This window comes from Mesoplodon mirus, assembly GCF_964341445.2.
Source record: "Mesoplodon mirus genome assembly, chromosome: X".
NCBI lineage: Eukaryota > Metazoa > Chordata > Mammalia > Artiodactyla > Ziphiidae > Mesoplodon > Mesoplodon mirus.
In genome coordinates, this window is record NC_138981.1 from 116,246,778 (window position 1) to 116,265,357 (window position 18,580).

At 38.2% G+C, this 18,580-nt stretch overlaps 1 protein-coding gene across 1 annotated transcript; it reads right to left on the bottom strand.

Annotated features, from left to right (window-relative positions):
- Positions 1–1,549: 1,549 nt before the first annotated feature.
- Positions 1,550–12,737, bottom strand: MMGT1 (membrane magnesium transporter 1). Its single transcript, XM_082609900.1, has 4 exons — positions 12,496–12,737; positions 8,650–8,702; positions 6,216–6,319; positions 1,550–4,586 (listed from the first exon to the last, which is right to left on the bottom strand). Exons 1-4 carry the CDS (start codon positions 12,572–12,574, stop codon positions 4,427–4,429), a joined length of 396 nt encoding a protein of 131 aa, XP_082466026.1. The 5' UTR covers positions 12,575–12,737; the 3' UTR covers positions 1,550–4,426.
- Positions 12,738–18,580: the final 5,843 nt, after the last annotated feature.

Sequence of the window (18,580 nt, forward strand, 5' to 3'; positions counted from 1 at the left end):
TGAAGCAAAGATTTAAAGGTTAAAAAAAAACTTAAAAGTACTGGAAAAATACATTAAATTTATTCTTAAATGTAAAGAAGGCCTTTCTAAAGCAAGGCACAAATCCCAGAAGCCATAAAGACTGATAAGTTTAACTACATAAATAAATAAAACTCAGGAAAGTATTAAACATATGACAATGGACCAATTTTCTTAGCTTACAAAGAGCTCATACAAACTAATAAAAAAACAAATCATCTAATAGAAAACAGAACATGACCACACAGTTCACAGGAAATGAAATATAAGTAACCAATAAACATGAAAATGTGTTCCATGTCCTTCATTAAAATGCATTATAACTTCATTAAGATGCAAAATACCATTTATTCACTTTCAGATGATCAAATTTTAAAAAGCTGAGGGCCCAGTATTAGCAAGAGCCTCATAAATAATTATTCTTATACATTATATGTGGAAGCATAATTGGGCAAAGATTTCTGGAGATCAGTTTGGCAACAACTACTGACCTGAAAATGAAAACTATCCTTTGACCCAGAAATTCTATTGCTAGGAAGTAACCTTGTTAGTTTAATCTCATTATATGTACAAGTAAGTTCATTGCAATATGGTTTAGCAATAGTAAAACATTGCCAACAACCTGAAAGCCCATCAATGTTTGAACATTTATTACACATCATATATTAGAATACCACACAGTCATTAAAAAGAATGAGGTATTTCTGTACATACTGATACAGAAAGATCTTATAAGACACAGGTAGCAAAAGAAGCAAGGTACAGAAGAGTGTATACAGTCTGATTCCATCAATGTAAAAACTTTTTAAGTATATATTTGCTGGCAAATAACGTTTTTCCTGAAAGAATATACAAGACACTTAAAGCTGGTGACCTTTGGAGAGAGGTATTAGGAGGAGGGAAGGGAGCAGGTTTTAACCTCATGCCTTTCTGTACCATCTGGGGTTTTTGCCACGTGCATATCTTTCTTTTTTCCTTTTAAAAGAATATTTGATTAGTAGGTTAGTTTGAGATATTCCTATGAGATTTGAATACTACTAGTGTTATCTTTCAAAATACTGCAGATAAACGCCAAGCTTTGCAAACCAGAACTTCCTCTTGGATTTCCATTAAACTCTAGATTTGTCCCGTGATGCTTTAATCATAATGATTTCCTGTTAAGTATAAATTGCCATTTTGTAATGGCAGTTTGGCTATACAACACATTTGTGCTGGAATGATTAGACACTGCTACTCAAAGACCAATATTCTTATACTCCAAAGGACATTTGATAATTCATAAATATAAATGAGATCACACATTCTATTTCAACTCTAAAAAAACCATAAAATTGCATTAAGACTTTACATGCACAATGAAAAGTAAAGTATCCACTGAATTTAGTAAAACAGCATCACATTGGAAAAAATACAGTCATTAAAATTAGATCTTACATTTTTCTGGGGACAGAGAAACGGAAGAAAATGAGATTAAAAGTAAAACGAACAAACAAACAAACAAAACAAAACAAAAAAAAACCACTACCAAAAACAGGGTGAGACAATCATTTATTTATTGGACAGGGCAAGGTCATTTAAAGAGAGGAAACATATCCAAAAGAATGTGTTTAGCTTGGTGTTACAGGCATCGATGCTCACAACAAACAACACTACTCAATACATCATGGAAACAGGCCACATACAACCAGGGGGATGCTGTCATGCCACTCAAAAATAAGCCACAATGCTTAGAAAACAATCATTAGGGAGTTACAGAGCATCACAGTCTCTAATTCACCAATCTGCATTTTCTGCAGCTGGCCCACTAGGCCGTAGCATTTGGCTGGTTCCCTGGTCATTACGTCTTCCTATATTCTAGAGAGCCTTCAACAGTACACACTTCTGAATGTCACTGAAATCACAGTCAACTGCAGGCTTCACTAGCTCGCATGACTACATTTTTGGCTACCTTAGTACTGCCTCATAGTAGTATAAATAGAATTCTGAACTTAATCCATTTAGCACTGTTATGAAGCACCCAAATCCTTTGGTACCTACTTTTAAAAGACAGCATAAATTCATTGGAGGAAATTAAAGAAAAAATTTGGGAAGCTCACCTGACCAGAGGTATACAAGCTCCTAGCAAAATTAGACACAACTGAAGACTGCTATGTCAATTATTTGCCACGTTATTTGGCATCATACTTAGCAGGACTTTCCTGACTGGGCAATCCATATCAATATCCATTCTAGAGACTAGACAAAAATACTATAAGTAGTAACATATCATGAATGCTTGGTTCTGAGAAAAAACTATTCAGCATAAGACAGACTGAGAAACCTGTTAGGTATGTGACCCTCCCTCCTTACATCTACTGATTTTTACAAACCACTTCCTTTTACAGCAATCAGTTCTCAAGAGGAGGTCTCACTCTACATAGAACAAAACCATATTTGGGAAGCCAGTCATGAAAGCCCAGATACTGCAGGAATCCATTCATATTAAATGACCAGAATAGACACATCTACAGAGACAGAAAGTAGATTAGTGGCTGGGAGGCACTGGGGGAAAAAGACAGGTAACTGCTAAAGGGCACAGGGTTTCTTTCTGGGCTGATGGCAATGTTCTCAAATTCACTGTGATCATGGTTGCACAACATCATGAATATATTACACCACTGAATTGTACCCTTTAAATGGGTGAATGGTAAGGTATGTGAATTATATCTCAGTAAAGTTATTATTAAAACATATTAGGAAAGGAAGACAGGCCCCCAAAGAGAAGAAAATAAGACGCTCTTGCAAATCAAGTCATACCTGAGGAAACGGTACACAGGCCTGATGTAAGGAGCTTGTTTCTCATACACTGTTCTGATTTAAATACAACCACTTTAACCCCTGACTTCACATTTTAAACTCATTTCTAAATTATTTTAGGTTTTCAACAGATTTCTAACTTTGTTCTCCTTAGAGAGCAGAGTCAGTGTTCCACAGACAGATTGGGTTGGCAAAACAAAATTAAACAATGAATAAAGACCCAATGACAAAATAATCTTGTACTTCAGGCTGTGTTACCAGGCAGAAGAGAAGAGCTGAGGTTCATTACTAATGGAAAAAAATGTCTTCAAGGATAAGGACATCTCATGACTCTTGCCTAAAGCACATTTCCTTTTCAAATCTGCATACAGTTATTCCCTTTATACCTATACAATTCAACAAAAGCAATGTTTCCATACCTGTATGATTCAACAAAAGCAATGTTTTCTACGAAGAAATGTAGAAATGTTAAGCTTCCTGAAGATCAAAGAGCTAGCCATATTCCCCTAAAACTGAAATTACCGTTTCTAAAAAAATTCTTCTCTGTACCCTCATCCTCACCTTCAGCAACATACAATGAAGATGGAAAACAAATCAGAAGCTATGAAACAATTTCTTCAATGACCTTAATTTTTTTAAAAGACGTGAGTTCCAAATATTTAGAACACATTTGGCCCAATTCCATTGAAGCCTACCTTCAACGAGAAGGTTTCCTATATTTTTACTAATTCATTAGTTTAGTATGCAACAAAATAACAGAGATTTTGAATAAGTTAAACTGGCTAATGACAAATAATCAGTTTTCCTCAATGACTACTATTCTTCTACACAGGCAGGATAATTAATTCATGGATGCTCTTTTTGGTCTATCTTCAACTATTCTTACACTACATAATCAATTTGGGACATTTTTTACCAATAAATGAAGAGAACACAAGTAGCTTTACAGCAAGCTGAGTTTGTTAAGTATACTTGTTATGACAAAGGATTTCTGACACAAAAATTGCTCGCTGCACACAGAACCCCAGAGAAGTGATGAAATAAGACTGATGTTAGGAGGTATATGGGAGCGGGGTAGGGTGAGAAGTAATGGATAAATTAAAAACTGGCAAGTATCTGCTGAAGCAGAGCCACTTTTTAGGGGGCATAAGAAAAACTGATAAGTCACCATTTTAGTCTCTTTAGAGAAGTCCATTTGTTGTTAAGAACTTAAGACCATTTTACTATCATTCATGCTGCAAAATGCAGTAGTCACACTATCTCCAAAAGGATCCTAAAAACTGTAGTGCAAAAGAAAAGAAATCTAAGAAAATAAATAATTACAAAACCATCATTTTTCAAAGAAATGTGTTCAAAACAGTGACTTTTACAAAACAAGTGAATTTTAGATGAAAAAAGAATTCTCTCTATGAAAGATCAAAGACTCATTTCACAGATAACTTATATTGCATTCATGACTTGATTAACAGTGTATAAACAAGGGTCATAGACTTTTTTAATTAGGTCTGAAAGATCAATATAAATACTGACGGGGGGGAGTGTTTTGTACCCCAAACTCCAATATTCCAGCTCTGTGTCCTGTCCTATTCTGTTATTATAATTTGTAAAAATCTTAACGACGCAGTGATTCAAGTTTTCGTAACTTCAATGATGTGTTAGAGGACAATGCATCTTGGTTTGAAGAATTTGTTGTATCCGAAGGCCGGAACAGTACTCGACCACGATGATTAAATACATAAAATGATGGGTGATTCCTTAATGTGTCAAATGTCCTTAAAAGAAAAAAAGCATCAATTTTAGATAAACCTTTATAAAAGCCTATTTGAAAATAAGCAGGCTTCTAATAAATTATGAATTTGCTATGGGTTATAGTTTTAACTAAGTTTAAATCCATAAAATCAGACTATAATTGGTAAACATACTGTATCTCACTTTCTTCCTGTACAAGGAAAATAAGAAACCCGGAAATGCAACATAAAACCCTGACATTTTTTAATTCAGGCATTCCTTCCAAGATGCCCATGAAAACACAAATAATTGCTCAACTTTAATCACCTCTATAAATCTAACTCTAGCCCATGCCAAATAGTCCTTAAAAAAATAGTACATAGATTATAACTTTGATTATTCTCACCTGGCCCTCACTATTCAAGCCATCTGATCATTGTACAGATCTGCCTTCCAAGAATCAAGTACAACGAAAAATTCCTTTTCGCCCTTCTGTACCTGCTGTTGTCCAAACTCGTATATTTTGCTACCACCTACTAAATTCATGTATTTTGCTACCACCTACTTAATGCCATTCTGTTTTACTTCTTTCTTTCTAGGCCCCTTGCCTGTGATTCTTGGTAGACTCTTTGTAAGAACTGTAGTGGGTAGTGATAGTGGAGTATCCTTTCATCTTTCCAGTGAGATATATGCAGTCTAAGAAAAGTTCACAAACACCTAAGTGTATGGCTTTTGGTATTGGTTTGTTTTTAAATATTAATTTCCTGGAAGGAAAGAGAACTTTCCTTTTGATAAAAATTCAAATCTCGAAGTCAGCCCACCTAAAAATCCAAGCATACCGCAACATAAAATGGGAAGCCTGAGATGTGACTATTTAAAATGTAAATTAAAAAGTAAAAGTAAAAAGGGGATGAATTTCCTCTAACACATAAATGTTTATTGCGAATTCTTCTAAGGAAATACTGTGTTAAAATTTCTAGGATCAAGAAGATGGGTAAAGTCCAGAGACGGAATTGAATAAAGCCAAGGGATGATTTTATGCAAGTCAGAAATACGGAAAAGAAAAGCAAGCAAAGCTCATGAAAATAGCTTAGAAGTAGTATAGGAGAAAAAAAGAAAGCAGAATAACAAATATACTTTAGTCCAAGGATAGAAAAGAGCCTAAGAGCAGAGTTTATGTCACAGGCTAGGTTCAAGTGATAGAGGAAACAGAAAACCTCGTAATCTTCCAAAGATTAAGCTGGGTCAAGAGGATAAGAAGAGGAAAAGGGAAGGAAGGGAAGGGAGGGAAGGGAGGGAAGGGAGGGAAGGGAGGGAGGAAGGAGGGGGGAAGCAAGGCGGGTGGGGAAGAAAGAAGGAAAAAATTCCTGAGGGAATATCTTCCTATATATCTATTTCCATCCACCTATCTATCCAACCAGCCAACAAGTAAGTTTAAACAACCATAACATAACATCTTATTCTAATGTCAATAATCTGTCATTCAACTTCCATTTTTCCTGTCACATCAAACACTGCCTCAATTTTTTTACCTCATTACTCATACAAACTGCATAATCGAAATGTAAAAACAAAACCGACTTTTATGTACCATAAAAAACATAGATTTTAAATTATGTAAATGAAGCAAAACCCCCATGAAATTAAATGCCTATGAAAAGGAAAAGACTTACTTATTTTTTAGTTCTGAAGTGGCATCCATGTCTTTAAACTCCCCTGCAATATGAACTATACCATAACAGGTAACTGCAAAGGCCAGAAGTGTCTGAAGAACTATCTGTGAGTATAAAGATTGAAATTACTAAACAACATACAAATATTATTATAAAAATTTACAATTTTCTCTCCATCTCTTTCTAGCCTCTTAACAGGTATTTCTTCTAGGTCCTATCAAGGAGTCTCACTTTAAATGATTTGGACTCAGACAAAACAGTATCTTCTATAAGTTCTGTGAATCGGCTGCAAAAATACTTCTGGGTTTTGCACAAATAGCAAAAACAGGTACCAAGCCATTCAGAACTCAGTTATCAACTATTACCAGCTTCTAAGAGCAACTATGAATGTCTTAATGTATTATTGTTAAATATCACAGAGTATAAAAAGAACACCCCTTAGCCACCACCTAGCTTAAGAAATAGAACATTACCAGTACCTTTCAAGGCCCAGGTATCCCCCTCCAATTATATCCTTCACCCTCCCTCCCAGTTAACTATGGTCCCCAATTGTTTATTAATCCGTTCCTTGCTTTTATTTATAATTTTACCAGCTCTGTATGTACCTCTAAAACATACACTGCTTACTTTTTCCCATTTGAGCTTTTTTTTGGTGAGATTCCTCCCGGTTGAAGTACATAGTTGTAGTCCATTCATTTTCATTGTATTTCATTACACGAAAATCCCACAATTTATACATTCTACTGTTGATGGCTATGTGGGCTGTTTCCTGCCTGTGACTTTTACAACATCAGGATGGATATCTTTGTGTATGTCTCCTGGCACATGGGAGTGCAACCACTGGCGTAGAGTATACACAAATTCAACTTTATTAGGTAATATGAAACTGCTTTCCAAAGAGGTTCTGCAAGCAAAAACTTGCAATGTTTGATATTAACCAACATGGGATTACAGGCATATTTTATTTTCTTGATTGTGATTTTCCATATTTTTCAAATTTTCCCATTTGTAAACAGAAGAAAGTTATTTTAAACAGATATAAATGAGTGTGTATATGTGTGTGTGCATGTGTGTGTGCGCGCATCTACCACAAAACAAAGGTGATGGGAGAATGAGTTAATAGCCACATCTACCATGTCTTTAATTATGACAATTAAAGTCAAAATTAGCCACAAGCTATTACTCTTTCTAAACTAAAATCTAATGTCATCTGTTATACTGGTTTACATCCCCACCACCAGTGTACCAAGACCCATTTCATACAATGCAATCATAGGCATCATTAACAAGAATGTGATAAATCTATGAGTTGTCATGAAAATATGTCAAGATAAATTGTTAAGTAATAAAAAGCTAGTTATGAAAGTATACATATATGCACATAACTTTTTTAAAAGAAACACTCTGTGTTTTGATTACATAAAACTATACATACACAAACAAAGATAATGTTGTTTATGCATAGAAGAAAACTAAACTACTGATATACTACAAACTGTTCAGAGTAGAGGTAGAATTGTGAGCAATGGGGTCAGTTTTACTTTTGACACTTACTGGTTGATTCTATTACAAAGAACTTACTACTTTTGTTCTTTAAAATCTAATAAAGATTTAAAAAGGGGGGGAGGGGAAATTCCCCGGCAGTCCAGTGGCTAGGACTCCATGCTTCCACTGCAGGGGGCTCGGGTTTAATCCCTGGTCGGGGAACTAAGATCCCGCAAGCCACACGGTGCAGGCAAAAAAACAAAACAAAAATCCAATAAAGATAAAAAACTGTGAGTGAAGTTCACATATTATTTCAGCTTTAAAAAAAAGCACTTCCTATTTTCTTTAGTTTTACCACCTATGTATCTGTCCCTAAACAATGTTTTGTTAGTTTTACTTGTTTTTAAACTTTATGTATAAAAGGAATTTTCTTAAAAAAAAATAAAGTCAAATAATCAACTTAAGTCCATCTCAGACTACAGACAGAGCAACTTCTAGAAAGACTACTGTAAACTAAATTCTTGGGAATTCCCTGGCTGTCCAGTAGTTAGGACTCCACACTTCAACTGCAGGGGGCCCGGGTTTCGACCCCTGGTCAGGGAACTGAGATCCTGCAAACTAAGATCCTGCAAGCTGCACGGCGTAGCCAAAAAAATAAACTAAGTTCTAGAAACCAAACAGAAGTCTTTTGTTTCCAAATCTTTGGGTTTTATAATGAGTGACAAAAAGTAGATAACAGATATGCTATTTCATGTCTGGAAAATTAAGAGAATAAAAAACCAAAACACTTTTAAAATATATTTTAAGCTATGTGGCTGATTTTTAAAATATATATACATATATATTTTTTATTGAAGTATAGTTGATTTACAATATTGTGTTAGTTTCAGGTACATGGCAAAGTGATTCGGTTATATATATTTTAATGGAATATAAATGACCAACTTACATCTATTGGCAGTGATTCATCTTCTTTTTCTGTTAATCGCATATAAGAACGATCTATAAACCAGAAGTATACCATTAAAGAAATTGTAGCCCATTTTTCTTAAAATGCAAGCAAATCTATATACCAAAGCAACTGACACGTGCTACAAAAAGTAATGCTAATCCCGGATTCCTCAAAAACCTCTATCTTCTAAGGCAGTCAGTCTGATCTTGAACTATCTTATTCCCATCATGACCTGCTTTGTCACCTTATAAAACAGGATAAGAGTGAAAAGTGAGCAAATATGAGGAAGAAATACCTAAACATAATTTTTCTTTCATTACTACAGGAAAACTAGAATTCTCTGAAATTCTTTCACTAACTGGTCAAAGAAATCACAATTATTTAAAAATTAAGTCTACAGAAAATCTCAACTCTGAAATAGCACCACCATCACATAATATGGACAAAGTAATATTGTTATGGAAATGTTTTTCCTGAGACAATATGCTGGGGGGTGTTGGAATAGGAGAAATTCTTGGACATCAATTGCTGCTTCTGTGATTTAATTATAATTCTGCTACTGCCTTAGCCTCAGGAGGCAGCAAGGTATGAAGGAAAAGGATCAGGATTTGGAAGCTGAAAAGCCTAGATCATAATACCAGCTCTTCAATTTATCGTAATCTCATTCAATGTAAGACACCTTCGTGGATTGTAACATGTATCTCAATTTCAGTGTTAAAATGTAGGAGTGGGAGGTGGAATGTGCCTGAGAATCAAAAAAATACAGTATCTATCTTTTCACTGCCTAAATTTCTGCAACTGTAAATTGGGAATAATATGAGGATCAAATGAGACACAGGATAGGAGCTCTGTCATAACAAAGTTCGTCACGGCAAAGACCAGCATGTCACAGCACCCCAGGGTGCTACCTGCTGCCACAATCTGACAGGACACAATTAGCCTCAAAGGTAAATATTGGTCTCTTTCCAACATGAGGACTATAAAGAGGTCCCACTGCAGTGACAAATGCCACAAGGCATGTCCACCTCACATAAAAACACAAAATCCTAATTCTAGAGGAATCTTGCACAATCCCTACTTAATAACATGCTTAAAACCTCAAATTATTGTGAGTGAGCATGCATTGACTCTTAAAAGAGAATGTTTAGAGACATTTCTGAAGTTTTATCTCACAGGTTTCATCATAAGGACAGGTGTAAAAGAAAAATCAAACCAATACCCAAATAGGTTTTGGCTAACTTCCTACTTGAAGTTACCTGTGGAATTCCCAGCTACCTTTCTTCTTTGCATGAAGCCTAATCTGACTCTAACTCCAGCTTTAGCAGGGCATTTCCTCATCCGTAAAACGAAGGGGTTGGACTTCAGTCATCTATCTCCTTGCTCTAGGACAGTAAGATTTTACAGCTGAAGTCTATTGTAGAAAATGACGCAGTACCACTGTATCCTAATCTCCTCTAGGGCAGCTATTCTAAAATGAATGTACATACAAATCACCTGGGGATCTTATTAAAAAGCAGATTCGGATTCCATAGATCTGGGGTGGGGGGGTCTGAACTTCTGCATTTCTGACCAGCTCCCAGATGATTTCCAAGATGTTGGTCTAAAGACCACATTTGATCAGCCAGACTCTAGGTACCTTTCTTAACCCCTTCCCCCCACCTCCTGAAAAATGACTACTCCCATCTCCCTGTATTTTACATACTTTTAGCATAGCATCTATATCACTTTATGGTGAGTGTTGCTTGACTCACTTGTTTCTCCACTTGACTTTGAACTCCCTCAGGACATCACTGCACCTTCTAGCACCTAAGCATAGCGCACTTTCACCCAATTACTCAAGACTGAATTTTACCAAGCAGTGTAGCACACAGGCTCTAGAATCAAACTGCTTGTCTTTGAAGCCCAGCCCCACCATTTATCATCTCTGTAATTTTGCACAGGTTTCCTAGCAGTATGTCTCAATTTCTTCATCTTTCAAAGACGATAATAACAATAATATCTACCTCCCAGGGTTATTGGTAGTATTGAATTACATAATACATGTAAAATGCTTAGTTCAGTGCCTGGCACATGGTAAGCACTTAATAAATGTTAGCTATTATTATTGTTTTCATTCAAGATTGGAGTTTTGGAGAAACTGTCACAGAAACAGGAGCCTGAGGAAACATGACAACTAAATGTAATATGATACCCTGGATTGATTCCTGGAATAGAAAGAAGACACTAATGGGAAAACTGGTGAAATCCAAATAAAAGCTAGACTTTACTTAATAGTAGTATACCAATGTCAGTTTCCTAGTTGTTACATTATAACATAGTAATGTAAGGTGTTACCAATGGAGGAAGCTGAGTGAGGGGTATACAGTAACTCTCCGTACTATCTTCGCAATGTTTCTGTAAATCTAAAATTTCAAAATAAATTAAAAAGATAAATAAAGCTGAATTTCTGCCAGACAAATGTTGTCATAATACCTGTATGTAAAAAGTAATTTTAATAATTGGATCATTTTAATTATGTATAATAAATAGAACAAAAGGTTTTATCTTGAAAACAATTGGAGCTTTGAGGAATTCACATTTCATTTTCTACTTTATTCCTGAAGATGGAAAGTAATGTAGCAAATAAAGGAATAAAGTTCAATTCTGAATTTCTTTCCTTCATTCAACAAATTTATTGAGTAACTAGTTGGGAACATTGTGCTGGGCACTGACATTACAGCAATGAACAAAATATACATTGCCCCTGCCCTTATGGGCTCTATAGGTTAGGAAAGAGCTCAGCAAACTTTTCCTGTAAAGGGCCAGATAATAAATATTTTAGCCTTTGCAGGCCTTACTATCTCCACTGTAACTACTCAACTTTGCCCTTAGAAAGCAGCCAGACAATACCTAAACGAATGGGCGTGGCCGTGTGCCAATAAAACTTCACTGATGGACACTGAAACTTGGATTTTATATAATTGTCATGGATCATAAAATTATATTCTTTTGCTTTCTTCACCCAACGAATTAAAAATCTAAAAACATTCTTAGCTCACGGCAAAAACAGGAGGGAGGCTGCATTTGGCCCACATGCCAGACTTTGCTAACTCCTGGTCTCGGAGAGAAGGTAGACCTCAAAACAGATCAGCTGTCTCACTGCACTGCATCCTCTGCTAGACTCCAAGTTTCCTCTTGACAATACAATTGTATATGTGTGATAAAGCACTTTTGTTTTATTTCATTTAAACTTCCCAATCACTCTCTGACATAGAAAGTGCAAGAATTAAAATCCACCTCAATGAAGCCTCAGAGAAGGGACGTGATGTGCTCAAGGTCACAGATATAGCAGTAAACCAAGTTTTTAAGAACCAGCCCCCCAGTGCGGTGCTCTTTGCCCCGCATCACAGTGCCTCCCTGAGGCAAATGGTCACTTAACTTATCAGTCCGCCTGGACAACCCAGGAGTGCCCAAGACGTTGTCCACCTAGTTGTCATGGGACCATGAGCATCCGAGGTCCTCGATCTGACACTTTGCCAGCCCCACGCTGGATCTGACATCACTTGTCCCGGATTCCCGGATACATCCCCTCTCTGCCCACCCTGCAGCCCACCGGTCCCGTACTGAGCCCTCTCCCCAACACCCCCTTCCAACCCTGCTGCAACCCCAGGTGCCCCACTCTTTTCAAACTCAGACTCCAAGCCTTCCACTGGGGAGCCCCGCACTGCTTCCTACAGCCACCCCAAACTCTAAGGTCTCAAATGACCGTCCCCGGGACACGCGGTCCTACAATCCCTCAAGGGTGCACCCACACGCCGCCCCCGGAGTCCTGCACGGAAGCGGTGCCGTCCCTCAGGCACTTACGCTGCGCAGCGGAAAAGGCCGCGTGGGCTAAGGCAAAGAGGCCGATGCCCACCAGCCCCTTCCACAGCGACGGCGCCATGACTCCGAAGGAGTAGCAGCCCAACAAAAGAAGCGAAGGGCGGCGGAAATGTTCCTTCCTCCACCGGCGGGTGTCCGCGCAGCGCAGAGAGATGACGTCAGTGAACCCCTGGGCGCGAAGCGCCTGAGAGGTGGGAAAACCAAAGAGCCGTGAGAAAGCGGAAACGGGGATGCCGGGAAGAAGAGGAAGCGACACGGAAAAAAGTCCGCGAGTACCGAGGGGCCGGGCCTGCGCCGCGCTGCCGCTTTGCGAGGGGCGGAGCTGAGTGGACGGCGTAAAAGAAGAGGCGCAAGCGGATCAATGGGGAAGTGGAGTGGAAGGGCGCCAGCAAATGAGCGCGGGCCGCGGGGCAGGGGGCGGGGCCTGTGGAGAGTTCCGGGCGGGGCAGAGGGACACTGGGCACTGCAGGCGGTGGTTAAAGGCGGTCAGTGCTGGCTCCCTACCCCTGGTCTGGGAATTTTTGTTTGTTTGTTTTGCTTTTCCCTAAAGCTGTGCCCTTTGTTTTCTGTGGACCTTTCCTGTACTTCAGACTACTGGGGACCGCAGAAGGAGGCAAGGGTGTGAAAGCGAGGGGGCGGGTGGGGTGTAGAGGAAAACCACCTGGCATTTGGAGCCGCAAACACGTCGCACGCGGGGGACACTCAGTAAAAGTTAGTTCCCTTCTCCTTGCCTTCAAAAGGTCTATGAGAAAGATTCGCGCCCAAAAGGATGTAGCGCGGCGGGAGTGTTTCGTCACAAAGAGAACCAGTTTACTTTAGGGAGAAATGAAAGTAGAGGAATAGTGATGCTAACAACAAAGGCCCATCCATCTTCTGTCTCTCTGATCAGAATAAAATATACTCTCCTTTCTCGATTTTTTTCTTTGTCTTCATCCCTTACACTATAGACATTTCACATTGACCTCTTTCCACTCTATTCTCCTTTGGCCAACTCACCTATTCATTCCCACTGCTTTCAGCCATCGTCAATATTAGTGATTCCAAGTCGACATCTCTGTCTCAAATGTCTTTCCTGCACTCCAGACCTGCATTTCCAACTCCCTGCTGATCATTTATTTCTATCCTGTGGCCCTTAACACTTACTATGGCCAAAACAGAATTCACCCCTTTTTCCAAACTCCACCAACTCCTCCAGTGCCTCCTGACTGGTTGGCACAATGTTGTAAACTGCATATCACAAGGTAAATGCAAAGTGTGACCACCATCCCATCCTTTGCCCTTAGCCCTGTCAGAATTCTACGTTTTAGCTGCATCAATTTGCTCACTCTTACTGGCTACTAGACGCCTATCCTGTCCACCCTTTTAAATTTGCATTCTTTCCATTCCTGATCCCCCTCACCTGCTCTATTTTTATATCACCTTCTAACATACTCTATAATTTACCTATTTATTATGTTTGTTGTGTTATTATTGTTTACCAGCTCTCTTCCTCCAGGAATGTAAGTTCCAAGAGGACAGAGATTTCTGTCTATACTTAGAACGTTGCCTGTCACATGGTAGGCATTCAATGTTTGCTGAATGAATGAATGAATTATGGGAAAGAAGTGGAGAGGGATGTATCCTCCTTTGAAAGAATCTCTATAGAGAGTCCGTCCATTATTTTTGAAGTGGATTCAAAAATCCCTGTGGACTTGTACACACCCTTAGATTTTGGTAGCACTTTGATTGATGATAAGCATTTTCCGATATACTTGAGCCTCCTCAAAGCTGAAAAAGTTGAGAAAATAAAGAAGGCATCCAAGAGTCATCAGATTTCCTCAACTTTACCTATATAGTTTTTGTCCTGGATCCCATTTTCCAAACCTTTAATTATAGTCATTATTTTTCTCTAGGCCCTCTCCAATTTCTTCACCTCTAAGCCGAGAGTTGACACGGTAATTGATCAATGTCAAGTACAGTATATTGTATTCCTTACAAATGTAGCCCTATTTATAGACCTCACAATCAGGAAGAACCAGGAAATAATCTCTCTGCACTTAACAGGAAAGTGCTTCCTTCTCCACCGCTGGGAGGTGGCAAGGTTGAAAACATAGGTGATCAAAAAAAAAATCTTAAAACTTTGTTTTGGCTTTGATAATAGTCAAATTGAAATTAGTTTTTTCAGGTACCCTATTAAATTACTTCTGTTAATTTATCTGAAGCAGAAAATGATTAGGAGGTTTCTTAAAGGAGCTGAGATCTGGTGACTTTCTTTTAAAAAGATGAGGTTATAGAAAAAAGAGAGAGCCAGTAAGGAATCTGGTATTTGTATAAACCACCAATACATTATCCTAGTCTTCAGGGAAGTGACCTATGTCCAGGCCTTGAATTTTGTTTTCTCCATTACACTCTTAAAATGCATTCCCCACTCTCTTCTTTTGAATCTGTTACCTACATACTGAGTGCAAGCTACCTAGTTTTACATTTTCTAGAAATAAATGGTTAACTCATATTCATGAGGTGGGATTTTGTCTCATATATAGATTCCACCCTGAAAGGAAGCCAAGATATTCATAGTCACAATTACTAAGGAATTTACTAAGTCACAGTTACTAAGTACCTTGGGTCCACTCATGCAGTGTTCTCTACGTTAGGGTTAATCCCAAAGATGCAAATTACAGCTAATGGCAGCAGTGTTTTCACGAGCTCTTAGAACAAAAGTCAAACCTCATGAGAAAGAGCATTTAAATTCCTGGGTGACCCAAGAAGTGCCTTTAGTTTTCCCAAAGAAACAGCCGTCGTCCACATGCACAGTGGATAAATGATGTAGATGTTATTAAAGGTGGGGATAACCATCTCTAAAGCGTTTCCTATGGAGATGGAGAGGTTGTTTATGAAGGCTCATCACTGTTTCCCCAGGATAGTTGGTTGCATAGAGAAAGCACTGCAATCCCAGAATTGTCTTCAAGTTAATTAACTTTGTTACATGCCACCCAACTGGAGGAGTAACTTCATACACCACATCCATGTACCCATTTCCCACGCAGATTCTCCCTCTACCTAGCACACTCTGTCCTTTCCTACTTAGTTCAAAAACCCACCTTACCTAGAAATACATTCCTGACTACTATAGGTATCTATAGGAGCCATATATATATTGTAGATGCTAAACCTTTCTTCAAGCTATTTATTACAACCCCCCTGGATCACAAATTCTAGAGGTTTACTACTATATAAACTAGTGTTTTATATATATATATAATATATATATATATAATATATATATATTATTCTTTACAAAAGTAATGTCTGCTCAGTGTAAGAAATTCAAACAACAAAGCAATGTGTCTTCCTCTTAAAACATTAAGTGGTGTGTTGGTATTTTGAGTTTTGAATCTTAGTAAAAAGACTGGTTACTTGACTCATATCTTTAAGATTATTTTGCTGGAAGGTTTATACTACTGTGGTTAAGAGCATATGCTCAAGAATCAGATTGGGTTTATTTTTTTATTTTATTATTTATTTTTTTCTGCCAGTTTTATTGAGATTTAACTGACATACAGCACTGTATAAGTTTAAGGTGTACAGCATAATGATTTGACTTCCATACATCATGAAATGATGACCACAATAAGTTTAGTGAACATCCATCATCTCATATAGACTCAAAATTAAAGAAATAGAAAAATTTTTTTTTCTTATGATTAGAACTCTTAGGATACTCTCAACAGCTTTCATATATAGCACACAGCAGTGTTAATTATATTTATCATGTTGTACATTACATCCCTAGTATGTATTTATCTTTTATAACTGAAAGTTTGTACCTTTTGACTGCCTCCATCCAATTCCCCCTCCCCCTATCCCCCATCTCTGGTAACCACAAATCTGATCTCTTTTTCTATGACTTTGTTTGTTTGTTTTGAAGTATAAATGACCTACAACACTATGCTAGTTCCTGTTACACAACATAGTGATTTGGCATTTCTATAAATTTCAAAATGATCACCATAAGTCTAGTTATGATGTCACCATTCAAAGATTTTACATAGTTACTGACTAGATTCCCCACACTGTACATTTCATATACATGACTCATTTATTTTTGCAACTGGAAGTTTGTACCTCTTAATCTACATATGTGATTATTTTAGGCTTCTGATCTCTTAAGTTCAAACACATTTTAACAACCCTGCATTTTTACTCCCCTCCCCCCATATTTACTGTTTTGATATCATATTTTACATCTTTTGGTTTTCTGTATCCCTTAACTAATTATTGCGAATATAGATAATTTTATAACTTTTGTCTTTCAACCTTCCTAGCTTTGGTTGATTTACTACTTTAATGCGTTTTTGCCTTTACCAATGAGATTTTTCCTTTCATAATTTTCATGTTTCTAGTTGTGGCCTTTTCTTTTCCACCTCAAGAAGTTCCTTTAGCATTTGTTGTAAAGCTGGTTTAGTGGTGCTGAACACTTTTTTTTTTTTTAAGAGGTTTGAGAGACGACAATTATTTATTTATTTATTTTTTGGTTGCCTTGGGTCTTCGTTGCTGCACGTGGGCTTTCTCTAGTTGCGGCGAGCGGGGGCTACTCTTCGTTGTAGTGCACTGGCTTCTTATTGTGATGGCTTCTCTTGTTGCGGAGCACGGGCTCTAGGCGCGAGGGCTTCAGTAGTTGTGGCACGCAGGCTCAGTAGTTGTGGCTTGCGGGCTCTAGAGTGCAGGCTCAGTAGTTACGGCGCATGGGCTTAGTTGCTGCTCAGCATGTGGGATCTTCCCAGACCAAGGATTGAATCCGTGTCCCCTGCATTGGCAGGCGGATTCTTAACCACTGTACCACCAGGGAAGTCCGGTGCTGAACTTTTTTAGCTTTTGTTTGTGTGTAAAACTTTTGATCTCTCCATCAAATCTGAATGAAAGCCTTGCTGGGTAGAGTATTCTTGGTTGTAGGTTCTTCCCTTTCATCACTTTAAATATATCATGCCACTCCCTTCTGGCCCGTAGAGTTTCTGCTGAAAAGTGAGATGATAACCTTATGGGAGTTCTTTTGTACGTAACGCTGCTTTTCCCTCGTTGCTTCTAATATTCTCCCTTTATGTACAATTTTTGCCATTTTAATTACAGTATACCTTGGTGTCGTCCTCTTTGGGTTCCTTCTTGGGATTCTCTGTGCTTTCTGGACTTGGGTGTCTGTTTCCTTTCCCAGGTCAGGGGAGTTATCAGCTATCATATCTTCAAATATGTTCTCAGTCCCTTTCGCTCTCTCTTCTCCTTCTGGGACCCCTTTAATGTGAATATTAGTAGCTTGATGTTGTTCCAGATGTCTCTTAAGCTGTTCTCATTGCTTTTTTTAAGATTTTTTTTTTTTTGGCTGCGTTGGGTCTTAGTTGCGGCACGAGGGATCTTCGTTGAGGCATACAGGATCTTTCGCTGAGGTGCGCGGGCTCTTTGTTGCGGCGCACGGGCTTCTCTCTAGTTGTGGTGTGCAGGCTCCAGGGAGCGTGGGCTCTGTAGTTGTGGCGCACAGGGTCCAGAGTGTGTGGGCTCTGTAGTTTGTGGCATGTTGGCTCTTTAGTTGAGGCACGCAAGCTCAGTAGTTGTGGCATGGGGGTTAGTTGCCCCGCAGCATGTGGGATCTTAGTTCCCTGACCAGGGATCAAACCCACGACCCCTGCATTGTAAGGCAGATTCTTTACCACTGGCCCACCAGGGAAGTCCCTGTCCTCATTGCTTTTTATTCTTTTTTATTTTATATGCTGAGCTTCAGTGATTTCCACTACTCTGTCTTCCAGCTTGCTGATCTGTTCCTCAGTATCATCTAATTTACTGTTGATTCCTTCTAGTGTATTTTTAATGTCAATTATCGTATTCTTCATCTCTGTTTAGGTCTTTATATTTTCTAACTCTGTTAAAAACGTCTAACTTCTCACCCTGTTCATCCAATCTTCTCGCAAATTCTTTGAATATATTTACAATCATTACCTTGAACTCTTTATTGGGTAGATGGCCTATCTCCACTTCACTTAGTTCTTCTGAGGTTTTATCTTGTTCCTTTGTTTGGAACATGTTTCTTTGTCACCTCATT